Source organism: Lemur catta, chromosome 21, assembly GCF_020740605.2.
Source record: "Lemur catta isolate mLemCat1 chromosome 21, mLemCat1.pri, whole genome shotgun sequence".
NCBI classification, from domain to species: domain Eukaryota; kingdom Metazoa; phylum Chordata; class Mammalia; order Primates; family Lemuridae; genus Lemur; species Lemur catta.
In genome coordinates, this window is record NC_059148.1 from 14744065 (window position 1) to 14763424 (window position 19360).

The 19360-nt window shown below is 36.2% G+C and overlaps 1 protein-coding gene across 1 annotated transcript in view; it reads right to left on the reverse strand.

The window, feature by feature from the left end:
• TTC28 (tetratricopeptide repeat domain 28) overlaps positions 1 to 19360 on the reverse strand; it is a 533622-nt gene that overhangs the window by 508472 nt on the left and 5790 nt on the right. Inside the window, exon 2 of the mRNA XM_045534372.1 lies at positions 8859 to 9137. Coding sequence (XP_045390328.1) covers positions 8859 to 9137 — 279 coding nt within the window. The remainder of the gene's footprint in view (positions 1 to 8858; positions 9138 to 19360) is intronic.

Here is a 19360-nt window from a genome sequence, read left to right on the forward strand (position 1 = left end):
TACCAACATATGCATAATGAGACTCACAGAAGGATAGGAAGAATGAGAAAGGGTCAAAAAGAACACGTGAAGAAATAGTGGCTGAAGAAAACTTCCCAAATTTTATGAAAAACATCATACATCCAAGAAGCTCAATGAACTTCACGTAGGATAAACTCAAAGAAATCTACATCTACACACATGATACTCAAATGGTCAAAAGCCAAAATTAAAGAAACAATGTTGAAAACAGCAAGAGCAAAGTGACTCATCACATACAAAAGAGCCTCTATAATGTTAACAACTGACATCTCATCAGAAACCATAGCATAAGGACTGAAAAAGAATGTCAACCAAGAATTCTACATCCCAGCCGGTACAGTGGCTCATGCCTGAAACCTCAACACTTTGGGAGGCTTAGGCAGGAGGATCACTTGAGCCTAGGAGTTTGAGGCTACAGTGAGCTATGATTGTGCCAATGCCTGGGTGACAGAGTGAGACCCTGTATCTATAAGACAAAAAAATAAAAGAATTCTACATCCAGCAAAACTATCCTTCAAAAATGAAGAAGAAATTGAGACATTTCCAGATAAATAAAAACTGCAAGAATTTGCCACTAGCAGACCTACTCTACAAGAAATACTAAGGGAAAATCTTTCAGGCTGATATCTTTCACTATACAATGACTTGAATCCATATTAGGAAATAAAGAAGACCAATAAAGATAACCATATAGGAAAATATAAAAGACAGTGTAAGTGTATTTTGTTTGCAACTCTTTTCTATCTGATTTAAAAACAATGGCATAAAGTGATAATTATAAAACTGTTAGGCTTCTAATGTATAAAAATGTAATTTGTATGAGAACAATAGCACAAAAAAAGGGAGAAGGGAATGGAGCTATATGAGAGCAAGGTTTCTGTATACTACTAAAATATAAATATTATAAATTCCAACTATATTTACATTTATTTATTTATTTATTTATTTATGTATTTATTTATTTATGTATGTATGTATGTATGTATTTATTGATTGATTGATTGATTGATTGATTGATTGAGACAGAGTGTCGCTTTGTTTCCCTGGCTAGAGTGAGTGCCGTGGCGTCAGCCTAGCTCACAGCAACCTCAAACTCCTGGGCTTAAGCGATCCTACTACCTCAGCCTCCCCAGTAGCTGGGACTACAGGCGTGCGCCACCATGCCCAGCTAATTTTTTCTATGTATATTTTAGTTGGCCAGATAATTTCTTTCTATTTTTATTAGAGACAGGGTCTCACTCTTGCTCAGGGTGGTCTTGAACTCCTGACCTTGAGCGATCCACCCGCCTTGGCCTCCCAGAGTGCTGGGATTACAGGCGTGAGCCACCACGCCCTGCCTATTGTTTTAAATTAAAATGTTAAGGCCAGGTACAGTGGCTGACACCTATAATCCTAGCACTCTGGGAGGATGAGGCAGGAGGATCGCTTGAGCTCAGGAGTTTGAGATCAGCCCGAGCAAGGACGAGACCCAGTCTCTACTAAAAAATAGAAAAATTAGTCAGGCACAATGATGCATGCCTGTAGTCCCAGCTACTGGGGAGGCTGAGGCAGGAGGATCACTTGAGCCCAGGAGTTTGAGGTTGCAGTGAGCTATGATGACGCCATTGCATTCTAGCCCAGGTGACCAAAGCGAGACTCTGTCTCAAAAAAAAAAAAAAAAAGATATATGTGGAATATATTTAAGAAAGGGTATAGAGGAATCATTGACCAATTTGATACAAAAAATTAAAAAAAGAAAAAGATAAATATCCTAAATGTATGAAACTAGCTAAGTGGAAGCAATGACCACAGTGAGGGAACTCAAAACATCAAGAAAGTCACCTGGTCAAAGAGGCAAGATGAGTTTGTTGGAGATCCGTTGATGGTGAGGAAGCTTAGACCACTGAAAAGGTATCACTTTCACTTCCAGTAATGACTGGGCGGGTTCCTACTGGAGTCACCCACACAGAGAAAACTATAAAATCTAGACATAATATAAAAAGAGCTACCTGAAAGCACTGGAAAGTGAAGAAAAACAGGCAGATTCTGGAAGAAGAGAGCTGTGAAGTGAGTTTCCATTTTCAAGGTTCAAGGGTCAAGTACAGTTAGAATGGAGTGGGGAACAGAAACACTGGGGGAGAAAAACAGTCTTTCTGGCTTGGGGAACCAGAAGAGCAACGAAGCCCAGGAAACCTTGGCCTCTGGAGAAGAGGGAAGAAGACTCCCAAAGGAAAAGAGACAAGAAAAGGATACTCAAGTTCTTCCCCCAAAAGTAAAAAACTTCTGTCTACCCAAACCATTGCGTCACATATACACGCAAATTCAAAGCAGTTCAACAAAAATCAAGACATCTGAACTGATACCAGAGCTGCCACTCAAGAAACAGAATTTGCAGTTCTATTCTAACCAAGATAATTACCTGCCAAACAACATTAACAACAATGGAAAATGTTCTCAAGAGGAAAAAAAATCTACTCTGAAAAGTATTCAGATAAACCAATAAATGGCAGGAAAAGATTAACTGAAGAACAAAAAATAGAGAAGGCAAAAAAATAATAAAATGGCAATACAAAAGCAACAGCATCAATAACTGTATTAAGTGTTAATGAACAGAAATTCCAATTAAAAGGCAGAAATTGACAAAACTGATTGAAAAAGCAAGACACAACTGTACGTTGTCCAAAAGAGATAAATTTTAGATGTAAAGGCATAAAGAAGTTGAAAATATACGGAAAGAAAAAGATACATAACAGAATAAGTAGAAAAAAGCTGGAGTGCCTATATTAATATCAGACAAAATAGACTTTTTTTTTGAGATGGGGTCTCACTATGTTGCCCAGACTGGACTCCCACAACTAGGCTCCAGTGATCCTCCCATCTCAGCCTCCTGAGTAGCTGAGACTACAGGTACATGCCACAGCTCCTGGCCTAGACAAAATAGATTTTAAGACAAAAATTACTACTAGAGGTAAACAAATAGCATTGCATGGTGATGAAAGGATCAGTTCATCAAGCAGACAAATAGTATGTTATATGTTAATAATAGAGCTTCAAAATACATGAAGCAAAACTTGACAATATTAAAGGGATAGACAATTCCAAAATCTTAGCTGGAGATTTTAAGTTCTTAATGCCAGCAACTGAAAGAATAACTAGATTAAAAAAGTCTGCAAAGACATAGATGATATGAGCAACACGATCAACCACCTGGACTTAATTGATATCTATCTATAGGACTATACCCCACAACTGCAGAACACATGTTCTTTCCAAGTGCTCATGGTAGATGAACCAGGAAAAGCCATATGCTGGGCCATAAAACTAGCCTCAGTACATTTAAAAGCATTAATAGCATAAAGAGTATGTTCTTTGACTACAATGGAATTAAATTAGAAATCAACAATAAGATAACTAAGAAAATGTAAATATTTGGGAATTAAACAACAAACTTCTCAATAATCCATGGATCAAAGATGTACTAACAAGGAAAATTAGAAAATATTCTGAACTTAATGATACTGAAATACATGTCAAAATTCATGAGATGCAGCAAAAACAGTATTGAGAGAGAAATGTTCAGCTTTAAATGCTCATATTTTTTAAAGAAAGATCTAAAGTCAATGGCCTTTGTTCCCATCTTCAGAATTGAAAAATAGAGCAAATTAAACGCAAAATAAGTAGAAAGAAATAATAAAGAGCAGAAATCAGTGAAAGAGAAAATGCACAGGAATACAGAAAATAAATGAGACTAATAACTGATGGTCTAGAAAGACGAACACAATTTATAGGTAGACTGATAAAAGAGAAGACACAAATTAACAAGATCAGGAATAAAAGAAAGAACATCACTACAGATCCTTCAGATATTAAAAAGGATAATAAGGCAATATTAGTAACAACTTTATGCCAATAAATTTGACAACTTAGATTAAATAAAAAATTAATTGAGAGAAACAGTTACCAAAACTGATCCAAAAGGAATAAGAAAACTTGAATAGCTCTATAAAAATCAAAGAAATTGAATTTATAATTAAAACTTTCCCACAAAGAAAAGTGCAGGTAAAGATGGAGGAGAGGGGAGGGGAGTAGAGGGGAGGAGAGGAGAAGGGAAAGGAAGGGGAAAGGGAAGGGGAAGGGGAAAGGGGAAGGCAGAGGGGAGGAGAGGGGAGGGAAGGAAGAAGGGAGGGGAGGAAGGAAGGAAGGAAGAAAGGGAAGGGGGCAGGAAGGAAGGAAGAAAGGGAGAGAGGGAGGGAGGAGAAAGAGGAAAAGAAAGAGAGAGAGAAGAAAGAAAAGAAAGAAAGAAAGGGCATACGTAAAAGAAAGGAAGAAGCAGAACTGTGATTACTTGCAGACAACATGATCATGAGCACAGAATCTGCAAAAAAAACCCTACTAGAACTTAAGAGTTTAACAGAGTTACTTTACACGACACAAACTACAAAACTACATTGTATTTCTATAGATACTCAATGAATTAGAAAATGAAAAAAAATAATCCATTTATAATAGCATCAAAAAACAAAATATTTTTTGTTTTTTTTTTTTTACACATGGACCTTAGAGAATGAAAAAACCAAAATATACAGGAATAAATTTAACAAAAGATGTGTAAGACCTGAACACTGAAAACTACAAAAAGTTGCAAAGGGAAATAAAAGAAGGCCTAAATAAATGAAGAGATATACCACATTCATGGATTATCAAGACTTAATAACATTAAGATGGCATTCTCTCCAAATTGGTCTAAAAATATAATGCAATCTCATTAACATCCAAGAAAGTTTTTTGAAGAAATTGATAGGCTGATTCTATACATTACATAGGAATGCAAAGACACAGAATAGCAAAAACAACCTATAAAAAGAAGAACAAGGTTGGGGGATTTACAATATCTGACATCAGACTTACTATAAATCTACAATAATTAAGACATTATGGTTAGGGAATAAAGGTAGACACTTAGGCCAGGCACGGTGGCTCATGCCTGTAATCCCAGCACTTTAGGGGGTCAAGGTAGGTGGATCACTTGAGGCTGGGAGTTCGAGACCAGCCTGGGATGGGCAACATAGTGAGACGTCATCTCTCAAAAAAATAAAATTAGCTGGGTGTGGTGGCACACACCTGTAGTCCCAGCTACTCAGGAAGCTGAGTGGGAGGTGAGAGGATTGCTTGAGCCAGGAGGTCAAAGCTGCAGTGAGCTGTGATTATGCCATTACACTCCAGCATAAGCAACAGAGGGACCTTGTCTCTTTAAAAAAAAAAAAAAGAAAAGAAAGAAAGGAGGAGGACATATAGATCAATGAAATAGAGAATCCAGTAATAGCTCCATACTTACATGATCAAATGATTTGTGACAAAGGTGCCAATATAATTCAACGGGGAAAGGATAGTCTTTTAAACAAACGTTGTTGGACTTTGGCTATCTATATAGGAAAAAAATAAATAAACCTTGACTCTTATCTCATACAATATGAAAAATTAACTCAAAACAACTTATAGACCTAAAGGTAAAAACTATAAAAATTCTAGAAGAAATCATGGGAGAAAATCTTTGTAATCTTGGGTAAGACAAAGATTTAAGAAAACAGGACATAAAAAGAACAAATATAAAAAGAAGTCAAAGAAAAAACATCTAGCAAGCAGCTGGACATAAGGTATCATAACTTAGTAATAGGACTGGACTTACTGCTTTTGGGGTTTTCTCATAGGGCTTTGTTCATACTCTTTTGCAACCTATATCACAGAAAAATCATTCTTTCATTCAGACAAAACAGACATGAATAAAAGACTCTCCATCTACTCTGGAGCCTTTGAATCTTTACATGAAAAATTAATACTTAAGGAGAAAAACAGAAATTGGAAGGTAGCTTTTCCCATATCAAACTAGATAAAAACATTTCAGAGAAAGACTTTATAAAGGCAAAGCACTATAATGAAAAAGCCAGAGTTTAAAAAGTCAAAATTAAAAGAAAAAAGAATTGGTAAATTTTCACCAGATATATCTTTATGACAAGAGAGTATAAAAGAAACTTGTTTTACATAGTGAGTATATTCCTAAAAAAATAAGTATAAAATCGTATTTCTATAAAATGAAACATTTTTATGCAGTGGTAAAATTTCTTTTTTTTTTTTTTTTTTTGAGACAGAGTCTCGCTTTGTTGCCCGGGCTAGAGTGAGTGCCGTGGCATCAGCCTAGCTCACAGCAACCTCAAACTCCTGGGCTTAAGCGATCCTACTGCCTCAGCCTCCCAAGTAGCTGGGACTACAGGCATGCGCCACCATGCCCAGCTAATTTTTTCTATATATATATTTTAGTTGGCCAGATCATTTCTTTCTATTTTTTTTTTAGTAGAGACGGGGTCTTGCTCTTGCTCAAGCTGGTCTTGAACTCCTGACCTTGAGCGATCCACCCGCCTCGGCCTCCCAGAGTGCTAGGATTACAGGCGTGAGCCATAGCGCCAGGCCTGCAGTGGTAAAATTTCTTTATCAATCAATTTCATTACCATACTGTTTAGAAAGATCCTATTATGATTTCAATAATGAATTCTATATTTTATATATTTATGGATGTTCCTAAGTTAGGTTTGCTTAAAGCTACATACAGAGCTGAAATATTAATGCACATTTTAAAGAAATAATAACCTCACTTATGAGGAGAAAAATCAGAGACAAACTTAATAGAAATTATCCCATAAGGCTGATTTTTCTTCTATAATAGTAAAAGTACATTTTTTTTAAGAGATGGGATCTCACTATGTTGCCCAGGGTGGTCTTAAACTCCTGGGCTCAAGCGATCCTCCTGCCTTCAGCCTCCCCAGTAGCTCAGATTACAGGAGTGAATCACTGCACCTGGCTAAAAGCACACTTTTTTTAGCCATTTTTTTGTGTCACAAAAGTGACAGAAGAAAGTAGAAATGACACAGAAAAATGAAAAATATAAAAGTTTAAAGATGTTCACAAATATAGAAAGGAGACAAATGGATCAAAAAACGAAAAGAAATGATACTTAACTTAAAAATTAAGTGCTCTCTATTTATAAGGCTCACTGATGGCATCAACCACAGTTGTGGAAGGTGGTGGGAGGGGAGGCCATGTCTTGCTAGAATAATCTACTACTAATCCAAACCTTCAGTAAAAATGTCACAATCATAACTATTACTTACCAAACATCTCTATAAAACTAACAAATTATCTCTAATTCTTAAACGATAACCTTCCAAGATAGGTATTATTATATCCATTTGTCTTAACATCAGAGAGGTAAAAAGATTTACTCAAAGCCATACTGTCATTAATAGAGGAGTAAGGGCTGGCCATGGTAGCTCACATCTATAACCCCAGCACTTTGGGAGACTGAGATGAGAGGATAGCTTGAGGCCAAGAGTTCAAGAGCAGCATGAGCAACATAGCAAGACCTCGTCTCTCTGGAAAAAACAAACTTAGCTAAGTGTGGTGGTACCTGCCTGTAGTCCTAGCTTCTTGGGAGGCTGAGGCAGAAAGATCACTTGAGCCCACAAATGGCTGCAGTGAGCTATGATCATGGTACTACACTCCAGCCTGGGTGACAAAGTGAGACTCCATCCCTTTAAAAAAAAAAAAAAATAGAGGAGCAGGAAAGTGAACCTAGGTGTGCCCTTTGAAAACAGCATTCTAACTCCCAAATGGTGTCATACACAATATTTCTAAACAGTTTTTGTTTCATTTATAATAACCATGGTTATAAAAGAAATCCTTTAGGGAATTACAGAATAGGAAACACTTTACAAGGCAGCAGAAATACTGGAAATTCTACTAAATGAGGCCAAAAAAGATCCCCCCAAGTCAAAGGATAAAGTATTATGATATATTATTAGTAAGACAGTAAGAACCTATTTTAAATCTCTAGGAAATATCCATTGTCTTTGTTAACCCAACAGAGAGCTAAGAATGGGATCAAATGGCTTCGTGGTTCTATAACACTTCAGTCACATCTTTTTTTTGGTATATATTTAAAGTGTACAACATGATGTTTTTATATACTTATACACAGTGAAATGGTAAGTGTAGTCAAGTAAATTAACGTATCCATCATCTCACATTGTAACCCTTTCTGCGTCTGTGTGTTGTAAGAGCATCTAAAATCTACTCTCTTAACAATTATCCCAAATACAATACAGTATTATTAACTATAGTTCTCAAATTGTACATCAGGTTTCTAGACTTATTCATCCTACATATCTGCAACTTTGTATCCTCTGACCTGCATCTCCTCATTTCCTCCCTCCAACCTTCCCCGCCAGCTTTAGTCACACCTTAAGAAATTGTTTATAAAATAAACTAGGGGTTAGGCTGGGAGTAGGCACACTGAAAATAAAGTGCATACAAAACAAAGGTAACAACTGAAGTCTTGCACTATTCAAGGGAATACAGATAATTACAATGATTTATTAGAAAAAACAAGAAATTTCCCTGAAAAAATATCACTCTGAAAAAAAAAACAGTCATTGACAGGGAATTAATTATCTTAAATTGAAGGAAAGAAACATGATCATCATACCTCATGTAAAACATCTGTTCAAAACAAGATGTCCAAAATTTATATACATAACTAGAATGTATCCTATCAAGAGGCTGCGTGAAAAGAAAAAAATTCAAATCTCAAACATACAGGAAAATAATCAAACGTGAACAGAGAAAGCACACTTCTACAACATAGAAAAGGAAGCCATTCCCCTAGTGTTCCAACTCAATGAAGTCAATCTACATTTTGCCAAAGTATACATTATTAAAACATCAATAACTGCACTAAATCAATAAAATATTACATTAAAATAAGAAGCCAGCACAGAAGATTCTGTGAAAGTAAATAAAATTTCTACCTTTGGCCATTTGGGATTCAGAAGTCGGGCTTTAATTGCATCATCCAGTGCCTTGTCATACTGCTGGATTTTCATGTAGGCTGCAGATCTATTGCTGTATAAGATGCAGTTCTGAGGGTCAACAGCAAGGGCTTCATTATACAGAACAATAGCTGTGTGGAAATCTCCATCATGACAGGCCTGGTTACTCTGACGAACTTTTTCAACAAATTCAGCTTTGCTCAGTGCCGGTCCATCAGGACTTCTCTGGCCAATAGTCTTAGCACCAAAGAGAGGAATCTACAAACAAAGAGACTTTGTCAAAGTTCAGATAATCCATATGGGTTCCTCCCCTGTTACGGTTTGGATGTTTGTCCCCTCCAAATCTCATGTTAAAATTTGATCCCAAATGTTGGAGGTGGGGCCTAATGGGAGGTGTTTTGGTCATGGGGGTCGATCCCTCATGAATAGATTAATGCCCTCCCTTGGGAAGGAGGAGTTGAGTGAATTCTCATTCTATTAACTCCTAAGAAAAGCTAGTTGTAAAAAAAGCTTGGCACCTCCCCACTCTCTCTTGCTTCCTCTTGTCATGTATTCTCTGCACAAACCAGCTCCCCTTCACCTTCCGCCATGAGCAGAAGCAGCATGAGGCCCTCACCAGAGGCAGATGCCCAATCTTGAACTTTCCAGCCATCAGAATCCTGAGTCAAATAAACCTTTTTCCTTATGAATTACTCAGTGTCAGGTATTCCTTTATAGTAACACAAAACAGACTAAGACGTCATCTGAACCTCAAACACAAATGTTCTTCCTGATCTGCTTTGCATTGTATCAACTTTTGTGCCCTGAAAGACAGCAAACTTCCCTCAAAGCAGCCAACAAAGTGCCTTGAATGCATATGTGGATATGTATGATAGTTACATATATACACATATTTATATAAGTACGTATTTGTTGATGGACACAATGAATGAATGAATGCAAAAGAGTACCAGGCATTTCCTTGGCAATTTAAAGTTGTATTAGGGAAAAAACAAAATACAAACCTATACAGATAGTATAATCTCAACTATGTTAAGATGACTGTACTTAAAAATAATGAAGATGGGTGGAGTGGCGTGCACCTATAGTCCCAGCTACTGAACAGAGGGAGGCAGGAGGATCACTTGAGCCCAAGAGCCCAAGGCTGTAATGTGCTGTGATCACACCTGTGAATAACCACTGCACTCCAGCCTAGGCAACATAGCAGGACCCCATCTCTATAAAAAGTAAACTGAAATAAAATAATGAACAAGACCAAAATATTAACTATACTGTACTCCAGCCCACATAACAGAGCAAGACCCTGTCTCAAAAAAAAATTATGGGGTATTTTAATTTTCTTAAATTTCTCTCCCATATCCAAATGTTAGGCAATGAGCATATGCACATTTTAAAATAAAGAAATAAACTCTTAAAAAATGTTTTGATGTACCACTGAATTTTTTTGGACCAGCAAATGTGGTAACTATAATTTGGATACTACCATGAAACTTCAAAGACAAACACCAGTTTCTGGAGACCACCAAAGAAAAAATATTCAGCTGTAAGTTGTATTCTGGCAATTTAAGAATTGCCATGTTTTTCATGTTGATTTTTCAAAATCACTAAGTTTTCTATGGCCAAAGGGAGTGAATGAGTCAAACATTATTTATTTTTAAAACATGACAATTATGGATCGGGCACAGTAGCTCACACCTGTAATCCTAGCTCTTTGGGAGGCAGAGGAGGAAAATCGTTTGAGGCCAGGAGTTCGAGACCAGCCTGAGCAACATAGCAAGACCCCATCTCTACAAAAAGTAAAAAAATTAGCCAAGCATGGTGGCACACGCCTGGTAGTCCAAGCTACTTGGGAGGCTGAGGCAGGAGAATTGCTCAAGCCCCAGCATTGGAGGTTACAGTGAGCTATGAGGACGCCACTGCCACAGAGTAAGACCCTGTCCAAGATTACTTTTGCTCATTTAAAAATATTCCAGTTCCTAGTTTGTAGTTTTTGTAACCTGCTGAGGTTTGGTTTTAAGAAAGTCTAATTTGATCAGCCCCAAATTGTATTTACTTGTTAATTCCCATAGTTTCATGCCCATGAATAATACTGTAGAAACTAAATCACAATCCATTCATTACAAACTCTGATTTGAAGATTTATCACAACATAATTCTAATATTCATAACTTTTGTATCTTCTACAATGTTCTCTTCACTTGAGATGGTTATAAATAAGTCACTACCATTTTATATGGTAAATAGCCAACCTCTTTTAAGGCTAATGGAGAAAACAGTTTTGCTTGTTTACTCATAATGACAGAAATTCAAATACATAAGGTCAAAATTAATTATTAAAATTTCAAATTCAACCCACTTACAAATACATGTAATTTAAACATTAAACACACAGATAAGCATGAATAATTTATATCATATGCCATTAAATTTTAAAAGCATTATTTTTCAGCAATTATGACAAATAATAAAAATCCCTGAGGCTATTACTGGTCTCTGAACTTATTGGTACTTTCAACCCTCTTTTTCTGATAAGCTTTGTGAGAGGGGGAACTATGAATAAAAACCAATAAAGGACCTTGTTCCTTTTAAAATATCAATTTTTGTAAAGGTAAAATCATCCCTCTCATACAAACACAAAATGAACATATGTCAAAGACTTTATTTAACTAATTAATTAATGAGTGACCCAGTAAAATATTATAACCACTTCACAAAATTCAAAGTACCATGTATGTAAAGGCAATCACAAATGCTGAAATGAATTTCTAAATACTAGACACAAAACTGGCCTTTTTAAGGGAGGAGGAAAGGAAAATCAATTGCCTCTCTCTCTGGAAAGAATTATTTGCATACCTGCAAACAAGAATCACTTGCACTGCTATCAGTTATCTACAATGCATAAGACTATAAAGTAACTCAAAGACAGAGAAAGGTGCAAACCTCATAAAATCAGATAAAACAGAAGGGTACACTGAATTCCAGACAACCTAGTTTTCCATTGAAGACATCCCGTAATCTTTTTGGTTCATTTCAAGTCTTTCACAATTTTTCCTGACAGTCCCAAAGAACAGTACACTTAGAATGTGGAAAAAGAAGCTATCTTTTATTGAAATAAATATGATTAAAAGGAGTCTGTCATGAGATAATTAGAAAGTAGTGGTGCTAGAAATGAATATGGTCAACCCAACAGGAACTTAGAAATGCATAATTAATGAAAATATAATTCTCTATATTCAGCATCATCCAAGAGAGAGAGAAATGCAGGACTAAGTATAGAAGTATAGGATTCCACTGGCTATGGTGGCTCATATCTGTAATCCCAACAATTTGGGATGCTAAGGCAGGAGGATCATTTAAGGCCAAGAGTTCAAGACCAGCCTGGGCAACATAGCAAGACCACATCTCTAAAAAATGGAAAAAATTAGCCAGGCATGGCAGGGCATGCCTGCAGTCCCAGGTACTCAGGAGGCTGAGGCGGGAAGATTGCTTGAGCCCAGGAGTTTGAGGTTGCTGTCAGCTAGGCTGATGCCACAGCACTCTAGCCTGGGCAACAGAGCAAGACTCTGTCTCAAAAAAAAAAAAAAAATTATGTCAGATACAACTGATACAAAAGATAGTTATAATTGGTCACTACCTGCTTAGTAATCATATAAATCAAAGACAGTCAAATGCAATGGTTAGAAGCACAGACTCCAGAGCCAGACACTAAATTAGAATTCAGGGCAACTCAGTTTCCTAGCTATATGATCTTAAGCAAGGTCGTTAACCTCTCTGTACCTCAGTTTCCCCATACATAAAATAGGGATAATCCTACGTACTTCACAAGGTTATAGTGAGAATCAAATTAGTTAATATATGTAAAGTACTTAAACAGCACCTGACACAGAGTAAGTACAATATAAATGTTAACTATAATAATCCGAAACACCTATACTTAGGAAAGATTGCTTCCACACAAATACACTGTAACTTACAGGGTTCCTCCAAGTATCTAATGAAAATTTTATTTTTCATTAAATATATTTGGAATTTGTGGCCAACTTCTTGAACAATTATTATAAATGCTTTCCATAAATCTTTGTGAAGATTAGGAAGCAATGAATTTAACAAGAGCATTATTCAAACAGTGTACGAACATTCAAAACTCCTGTTGCTACATAAGCTAAAACCACGTGGATCTCAGACAGAACTCAGAACACAAATATTACATAGAGAAGCAATTGTGGCCGTGGTTTTGGTACCTTCTGTGCAACCTGCTGCAATATAATTTTCTTAATGATAAGAAATACACAGGGCCAAATGTGCCTGGATTCCAAAATCTTAAGGTAACATGCACATTCCTGAGAGGGGAAGAATATACTCAAATGTATCACCAGTTAACTCCAAAATAAAACGTACAACCCCAACCTAAGCACCTAGCCTTATTAAATATATATTCCTCAATATCAAATTGCACTAACAAAAAATCAGGAAACCAAGTTCCTAGTAGAAGACAGGAGGTCAAAGAGAAAATCTTATGTTGTCAGTTTCCTTGGTTTTTCTACAATTTGGCACAATAACCTCATAAACCCAAGAAGGTTAACATGCTTATGTTAAAAATGTTATTTACAAAAACAGTTCAGATTTCTTAATATGTTCACGTGACTTTTCTTTTCTTTTCTTTTTTTTTTTTGAGACAGGGTCTCACTCTGTTGCCCAGGCTGGAGGAGTGCAGCAGTGCAATCACAGCTCACTGCAACCTTGAACTCCTGGCTCAAACAATCCTCCCACGTCCACCTCCCAAGTAGCTGGGACTACAGGCACATGCTACCACGTCCAGCTAATTCTTTTATATTTTGTAGGGACAGGTGTCTCACTATGCTGCCCAGACCAGTCTCAAACTTCTGGCCTCAAGTGATCTTCCCGCCTCAGCCTTCCAAAGTGCTAGGATTATAGGTATAAGCCACCATGCCCAGCCTCTTATCCATCTTAATTTCAGGTGTTTGCTATATAAATGCTTAGTGAAAACTTATTTTGGAAGATGTAAAAGGCTCCACAAATCTTTATTCTGCTATTTCTCAAAATATATTCAAGTATTGACAAAATGTTAATTATTAAATTGAAGTAATGAGAAAATATAAACATTTATTATTGAATTCAATCCAATTTTCCATATGTTTGAAATTTTTTATACACACAGTATATACTCTATTTTAACTATCAGTGTTGGATTTAGTTTGTCTCTCCATAAGACAGCTGTAAATGACAGGATCAAGTAATCCTACTCATTTTACCACATACTAATGAAAATAAAAGTGAGAGAGGAGACAAGACTTGAAGAGAGTATCTTTAATAATTTTTTTTTTTGCTGAAGAATCCTAAGGACAATAAATTTAATGATTTTTAAGGGTTAGACTTATTTTCTAATTCTTTCCTCATTTCTACATCCCTATTGAAATATATTTCACATATCACAAAATTCACTAATTTAATGTATACAGTTCAGTGGCTTTTAGTTTATTCAGACTTTTGCAATCATTACTGCATTCTAACTTTAGAATATTTTCATCACCCCTAAAATAAGCCTCATACCCATTAGCAGTCATTCCCTACTTCTCCTCCCCAAGTCCCTGACAAACATAAATCCACTTTCGGCCTTTACGGATTTGCCTATGCTGAATTATTTCACATAAATATAATCACATAATATGTGAACTTTTGCGACTGGTTTCTTTCACTCAGAATGTTTTCAAGGTTCATCAGTGTTGTGCCAGTTGATGCACTTGTGGGTTGTTTCCACTTTTTGGCTATTATAAATAATGAAGCTATGAACATTCATTTACAAGTTTTTGTGTGAGCAAGTGTTTTCATTTCCCTTGGGTATCTACCTAGCAGTAAAATTACTGGGCCATACGGCATCTCTATGTTTAACATTCTGAGGAACTGCCAAATGTTTTCCAAGATAGCTGCACCACTTTACATTCTAGCAGTGTATGAGGGCTCCAAATTCTCCACATACTCATCAACACTTTTTATTGTCTTTTTTACTTTAGCCATCCTAGTAGATGTGAAGTGGTATCTCATTGTGGTTTTGATGTGAGTTTTCCTAATAACTAATAATGCTGCATACCTTTTTCATGTGCTTATTGGCCATTTGTATATCTTCTTTGAGAAATGTCTATTCAAATCCTTTGTCCATTTTTAATTGGATTGTCTTTTTATTGAGTTGTAAGACTTCTTTATACATTCTGGATACAAGTCCCTTATCAAATATACAGTTTGCAAATATTCTCTTCTAATACGTAGATGTTCTTTTCACTCTTGGATGGTGTCCTTTGACACCCAAAAGTTTTTAATTTTGATGAAATCCAATTTTTCTATTCTTTCTTTTGCTGTTTGTGCTTTTGGCTTCATATCTAAGAAATCATTGCCTAACTCAAGGTCACAAAGATTTACTCCAATGTTTTCTTCTAAGAGTTTTATTCTTTTTGCTCTTATATTTAAGTATTTGGTCTACTTTTAGTTAATTTTTGTGCAATGTGTGAGGTAAGGGTCAAAATTCATTCTTTTGCAAGAGGATATCTAATTGTACAGCACAACTTGTTGGAAAATCCATTCTTTCCCCTACTGAATGGTCTTTGGACCATTAAGAATCAAATGACCATAACTGTAATGGTTTATTTTTGGACTCTCAATTCCATTGATCTACGTGTTATCCTTATGCCAGTACCACACTGTCTTGATTACTGAAGCTTTGCAGTGGTTTTGAAACTGGGAAGTTTAAACCCTCCACCTTTGTTCTTTTTCAAGATTATCTTGGCAATTCTGGGTACCCTGCATTTCCATATGGATTTGAAAATCAGTTTGTCAGTTTCTGCCAAAAAAAAAAAAAAAGGCAGATGAGATTTTGATAGGGATTGTGTTTAATTTATAAAACATATGGGGGTATACTGCCAAATTAACGATGTTAAATCTTCTGGTCCATGAACATGGGATGTCAAGATTAGATTTATTCTTATTTTAAAATTACATTTCTGAAACATCCCAGTCCAACTGCTAAAAACAAAATAACCAAGCAAAATACCTTCAGCCCTAAAGAACCGAATCCATTCCAGCTTCACTTAATGCTGCAGAGTTCAATCACAAAAGAAAGACAAATGGCCCAGTTACAAAGAGATTCCAATATTTTGTTAGAATCTGTCCTTTAAATCTAATCATCACCCTCTTCTCTCCTCCCATCTCCAGCTGATTCTACTTTCTACATATTCGGATGATTCTTTTCCAGTACATTCCTTTCCTTTATTATATCATTTCTTTCCCCTCCTCATCTAGCCAGTGATAGCATGGAAATGCCAAGTACGTTCCAGGAATGGGAAAACCATGTATAATAAGGGTGCCTTCCCTTATTTAACATTCACAGTTAACTTTTTATTTTTTCACTCCTGCAAGACAATACCACAAAGTCAGGTCTGTTGTGTTATTCAGACCACCTGCTATTTGTTAGCAATCCTGCTCTTTATCCACAAAATAGAACCACATCTTCATTAAAAATCAATTATTTGTCAGGTAGAATCTCAAAAAATCACATGCCAGACTACTGTACATTAACTTTACACTATTAATCACTTAAAATAAGGCATAGACTGGGCATAGTGGCTCATGTCTGTAATCCTAGCACTCAGGGAAGCCAAGATAGAAGAATTACTTGAGGCCAGAAGTTTGAGAGACCAGCTTAGCAACATAAGATCACCCTGTCTCTACAAAAATAAAAAAAAATTTTTTTTTTTAATTAGCCAAGTATCATGGATGCATGCCTGTAGTACCACTGCAATTCAGCCTCAGCAAAAAAGCAAGACCCTGTCCCTGGAAAAATAAATAAATAAAATAAAATAAGGCATGTTTTTCAGAAAGAGATGTCCTCTCTCCTAGAGGTAGTATAACCATGAGATAAAAAAGGGGTTTTTTGTAGTGGTCACAGAGAGGCCAATTAGAGCCATACAATGATACCTATTTCTCCCCCTTTTCTGCTTTACTGACCAGTTACTATTCGGTCATTAAACATGAAATGTCTGATTTCAAATTAAAAGATTATAATATCTCAAACAAGCAGTACAATTAATCCAAGTATGCGCCTAAACTATAGACACAGTTTTGCCAACTTAAGAGTAGCTTGTTTATGCCAGCAGCTAAGAAGCCTGGAGAGCAAGCAGCGACGAAATCACCAAAGGCATTTTCCACAATGTGTTGCGAATTGAATGTTTTTCCTTACAAGAAGTGGTCCAAAGCCTGGAAGAAGTGGTAGTTAGTTGGTGCAAGGTCTAGTGAATACGGTAGATGACAGAGAGTTTCCAAGTACAGCTTCTGTAGTTTGAGGAGTGACATGTGGTCTTGCAAGAGGACTGGCCTGTCTCTATTGACCAATCGTGCGTGGCTGCTTTCCGTCTACTTGGTTGCAGTAGACATCCACTGTCACTGACCAGGTTTCATGAAGCTGTAGTGGAATACCAGCACTGGACCAACAAACAGACACCATTAGCTTTTCTGGATATATATTCAGTTTTGGACCATGTTTCAGCACTTCATCTTTATCCAACCATTGTGCCAAATGCTTGTGATTATCAAAAAGAATCCATTTTTCATCACACATAACAATACAGTGTAGAAATGGTTCGCTTTTCTGTCATGACAGCAAAGAAAGGCAAGCTTCGAGACAATTTCTCTTCTGACACTTGTTTAATTCATACAGTACCCATCTATCCAGCTTCTTTACCTTGCTGATTTGTTTCAAATGGTCCAGTATTGTTGGAATAGTAATGTCAAACCTTGCTAATTCATATATATGCAGGTTGAGATGGATTCCCTTCCACTACAGCTTTCTTCAGCTCATCATTATCAACTTTAGTCTCAGGTCACCCATGTGGCTCATTTTCAAGATTCAAATCACCAGAAAGGAACTTCTGGAACCATTGACATAATATGTGATCATGAGCCACATCCTTCCCAAATACTTTGCTGATATTTTGAGCTGTCTGCGCAGTATTTGTTCCACGATGGAACTCACATTCAAAAATAACATGAAATTTTGCCTTATCCATAGTTTCACAAAAATTGTTCTAAAAAACATTTGAAAGATAATCACAAGACAAAAACCATGTGTTTGAAAGACTGAGGATGTACCTTCACAATAAAAATAAAACAAGAATTGTCAAAGTGAAAATCTCAGAGATATCAACTGTCAAACTTAGTACTTAAGGAAATTGGACATTTCATACTTAGTGACCTAATATTACTGCCTCCTCAATTCTCTCAATACTATTTTTGGTCTCCAGTAAAAGAACTAGTCGCTGGTATCTAGTCAAAGAATAGAAGGACATTATTATTGCTTTCCCTTTCCCAACAGCAAGAAAATGCTAATGATTTTTTTTTCAAAACAGGTCTCAGTCTGTTGCCCAGTCTGGATTGCAGTGACTCAATCACAGCTCACTGCATTCTCAAACTCTTGGCCTCTGGTATTTCTCCTGCCTCAGCCTCCCAAGTACCTGGGACTACGGGAGAGCACCACTACACCTAGATAATTTTTCTTATTTTCTTTTTTATAGAGATGGGGTTTTGCTACATTGCCCAGGCTAGTCTCAAACTCCTGCCCTCAAGCAATCCTTCTGCCGCAGCCTCCCAAATTTCTGGTTATTACAGGCATGAGACACCACTCCCAGCCACGATTTTTAATAATTAAAACTTTTTTAGTGATAAAGGCTTTATTTCAATTTTAATTTTGTGATAAAAGCTTTATTTTATATTGATAAGGCTTTATTTTTAGCAATAAAGCCTTATACTGGAAGATTAAGTAGACATTATCAAAGACATGATCTATCCAAAAATATTTAACTTGAATCCATCAAGTCTCCATACAGCTTTTATACAGTTTATAGGAAACAGAGGAACAAGATAAATGACACCACATGGAAGCTATCAGACAAATTCAGAAGGAAGAGCATTCTACAGGACAACTGTCCTGGTCTCTGCAATGTATCTGTTTCATGAAAAAAGGGACTATGCTAGAATAAGAGATACTTAAGGGACACGAATTAAGGCATGGTCTTGAATTAGATACTGATTTAGATAGACACAACAGCTTTTGAAAAATTTTGATATTATCTGAGTATTTAAGGAAAATTCCCTTAAATGGAAAGTAAGGGGGATTGTTGACTTAAAAAAAAGATTTCAAAGCAGTATCTCTATGTGTTTACTATACAAATCAGCAATTCCAATGCTCACCTTGGCAGCACATCTACAAACCAGCAATCCCACTTACTTACCTCCCTCAACCAAAAAAAAAAAAAAAGAGAAACATGAAACATATAAAATATTTGTATATGAATGTTCACAGCAGCTCTATTCATAATCACCAAAAACTGAAAACAACCCAAGTATCAACTAGTGAATAGACAACAAATTGCAACATACACACACAATAGAGTAGTATTGAGTAATAAAATGGAACA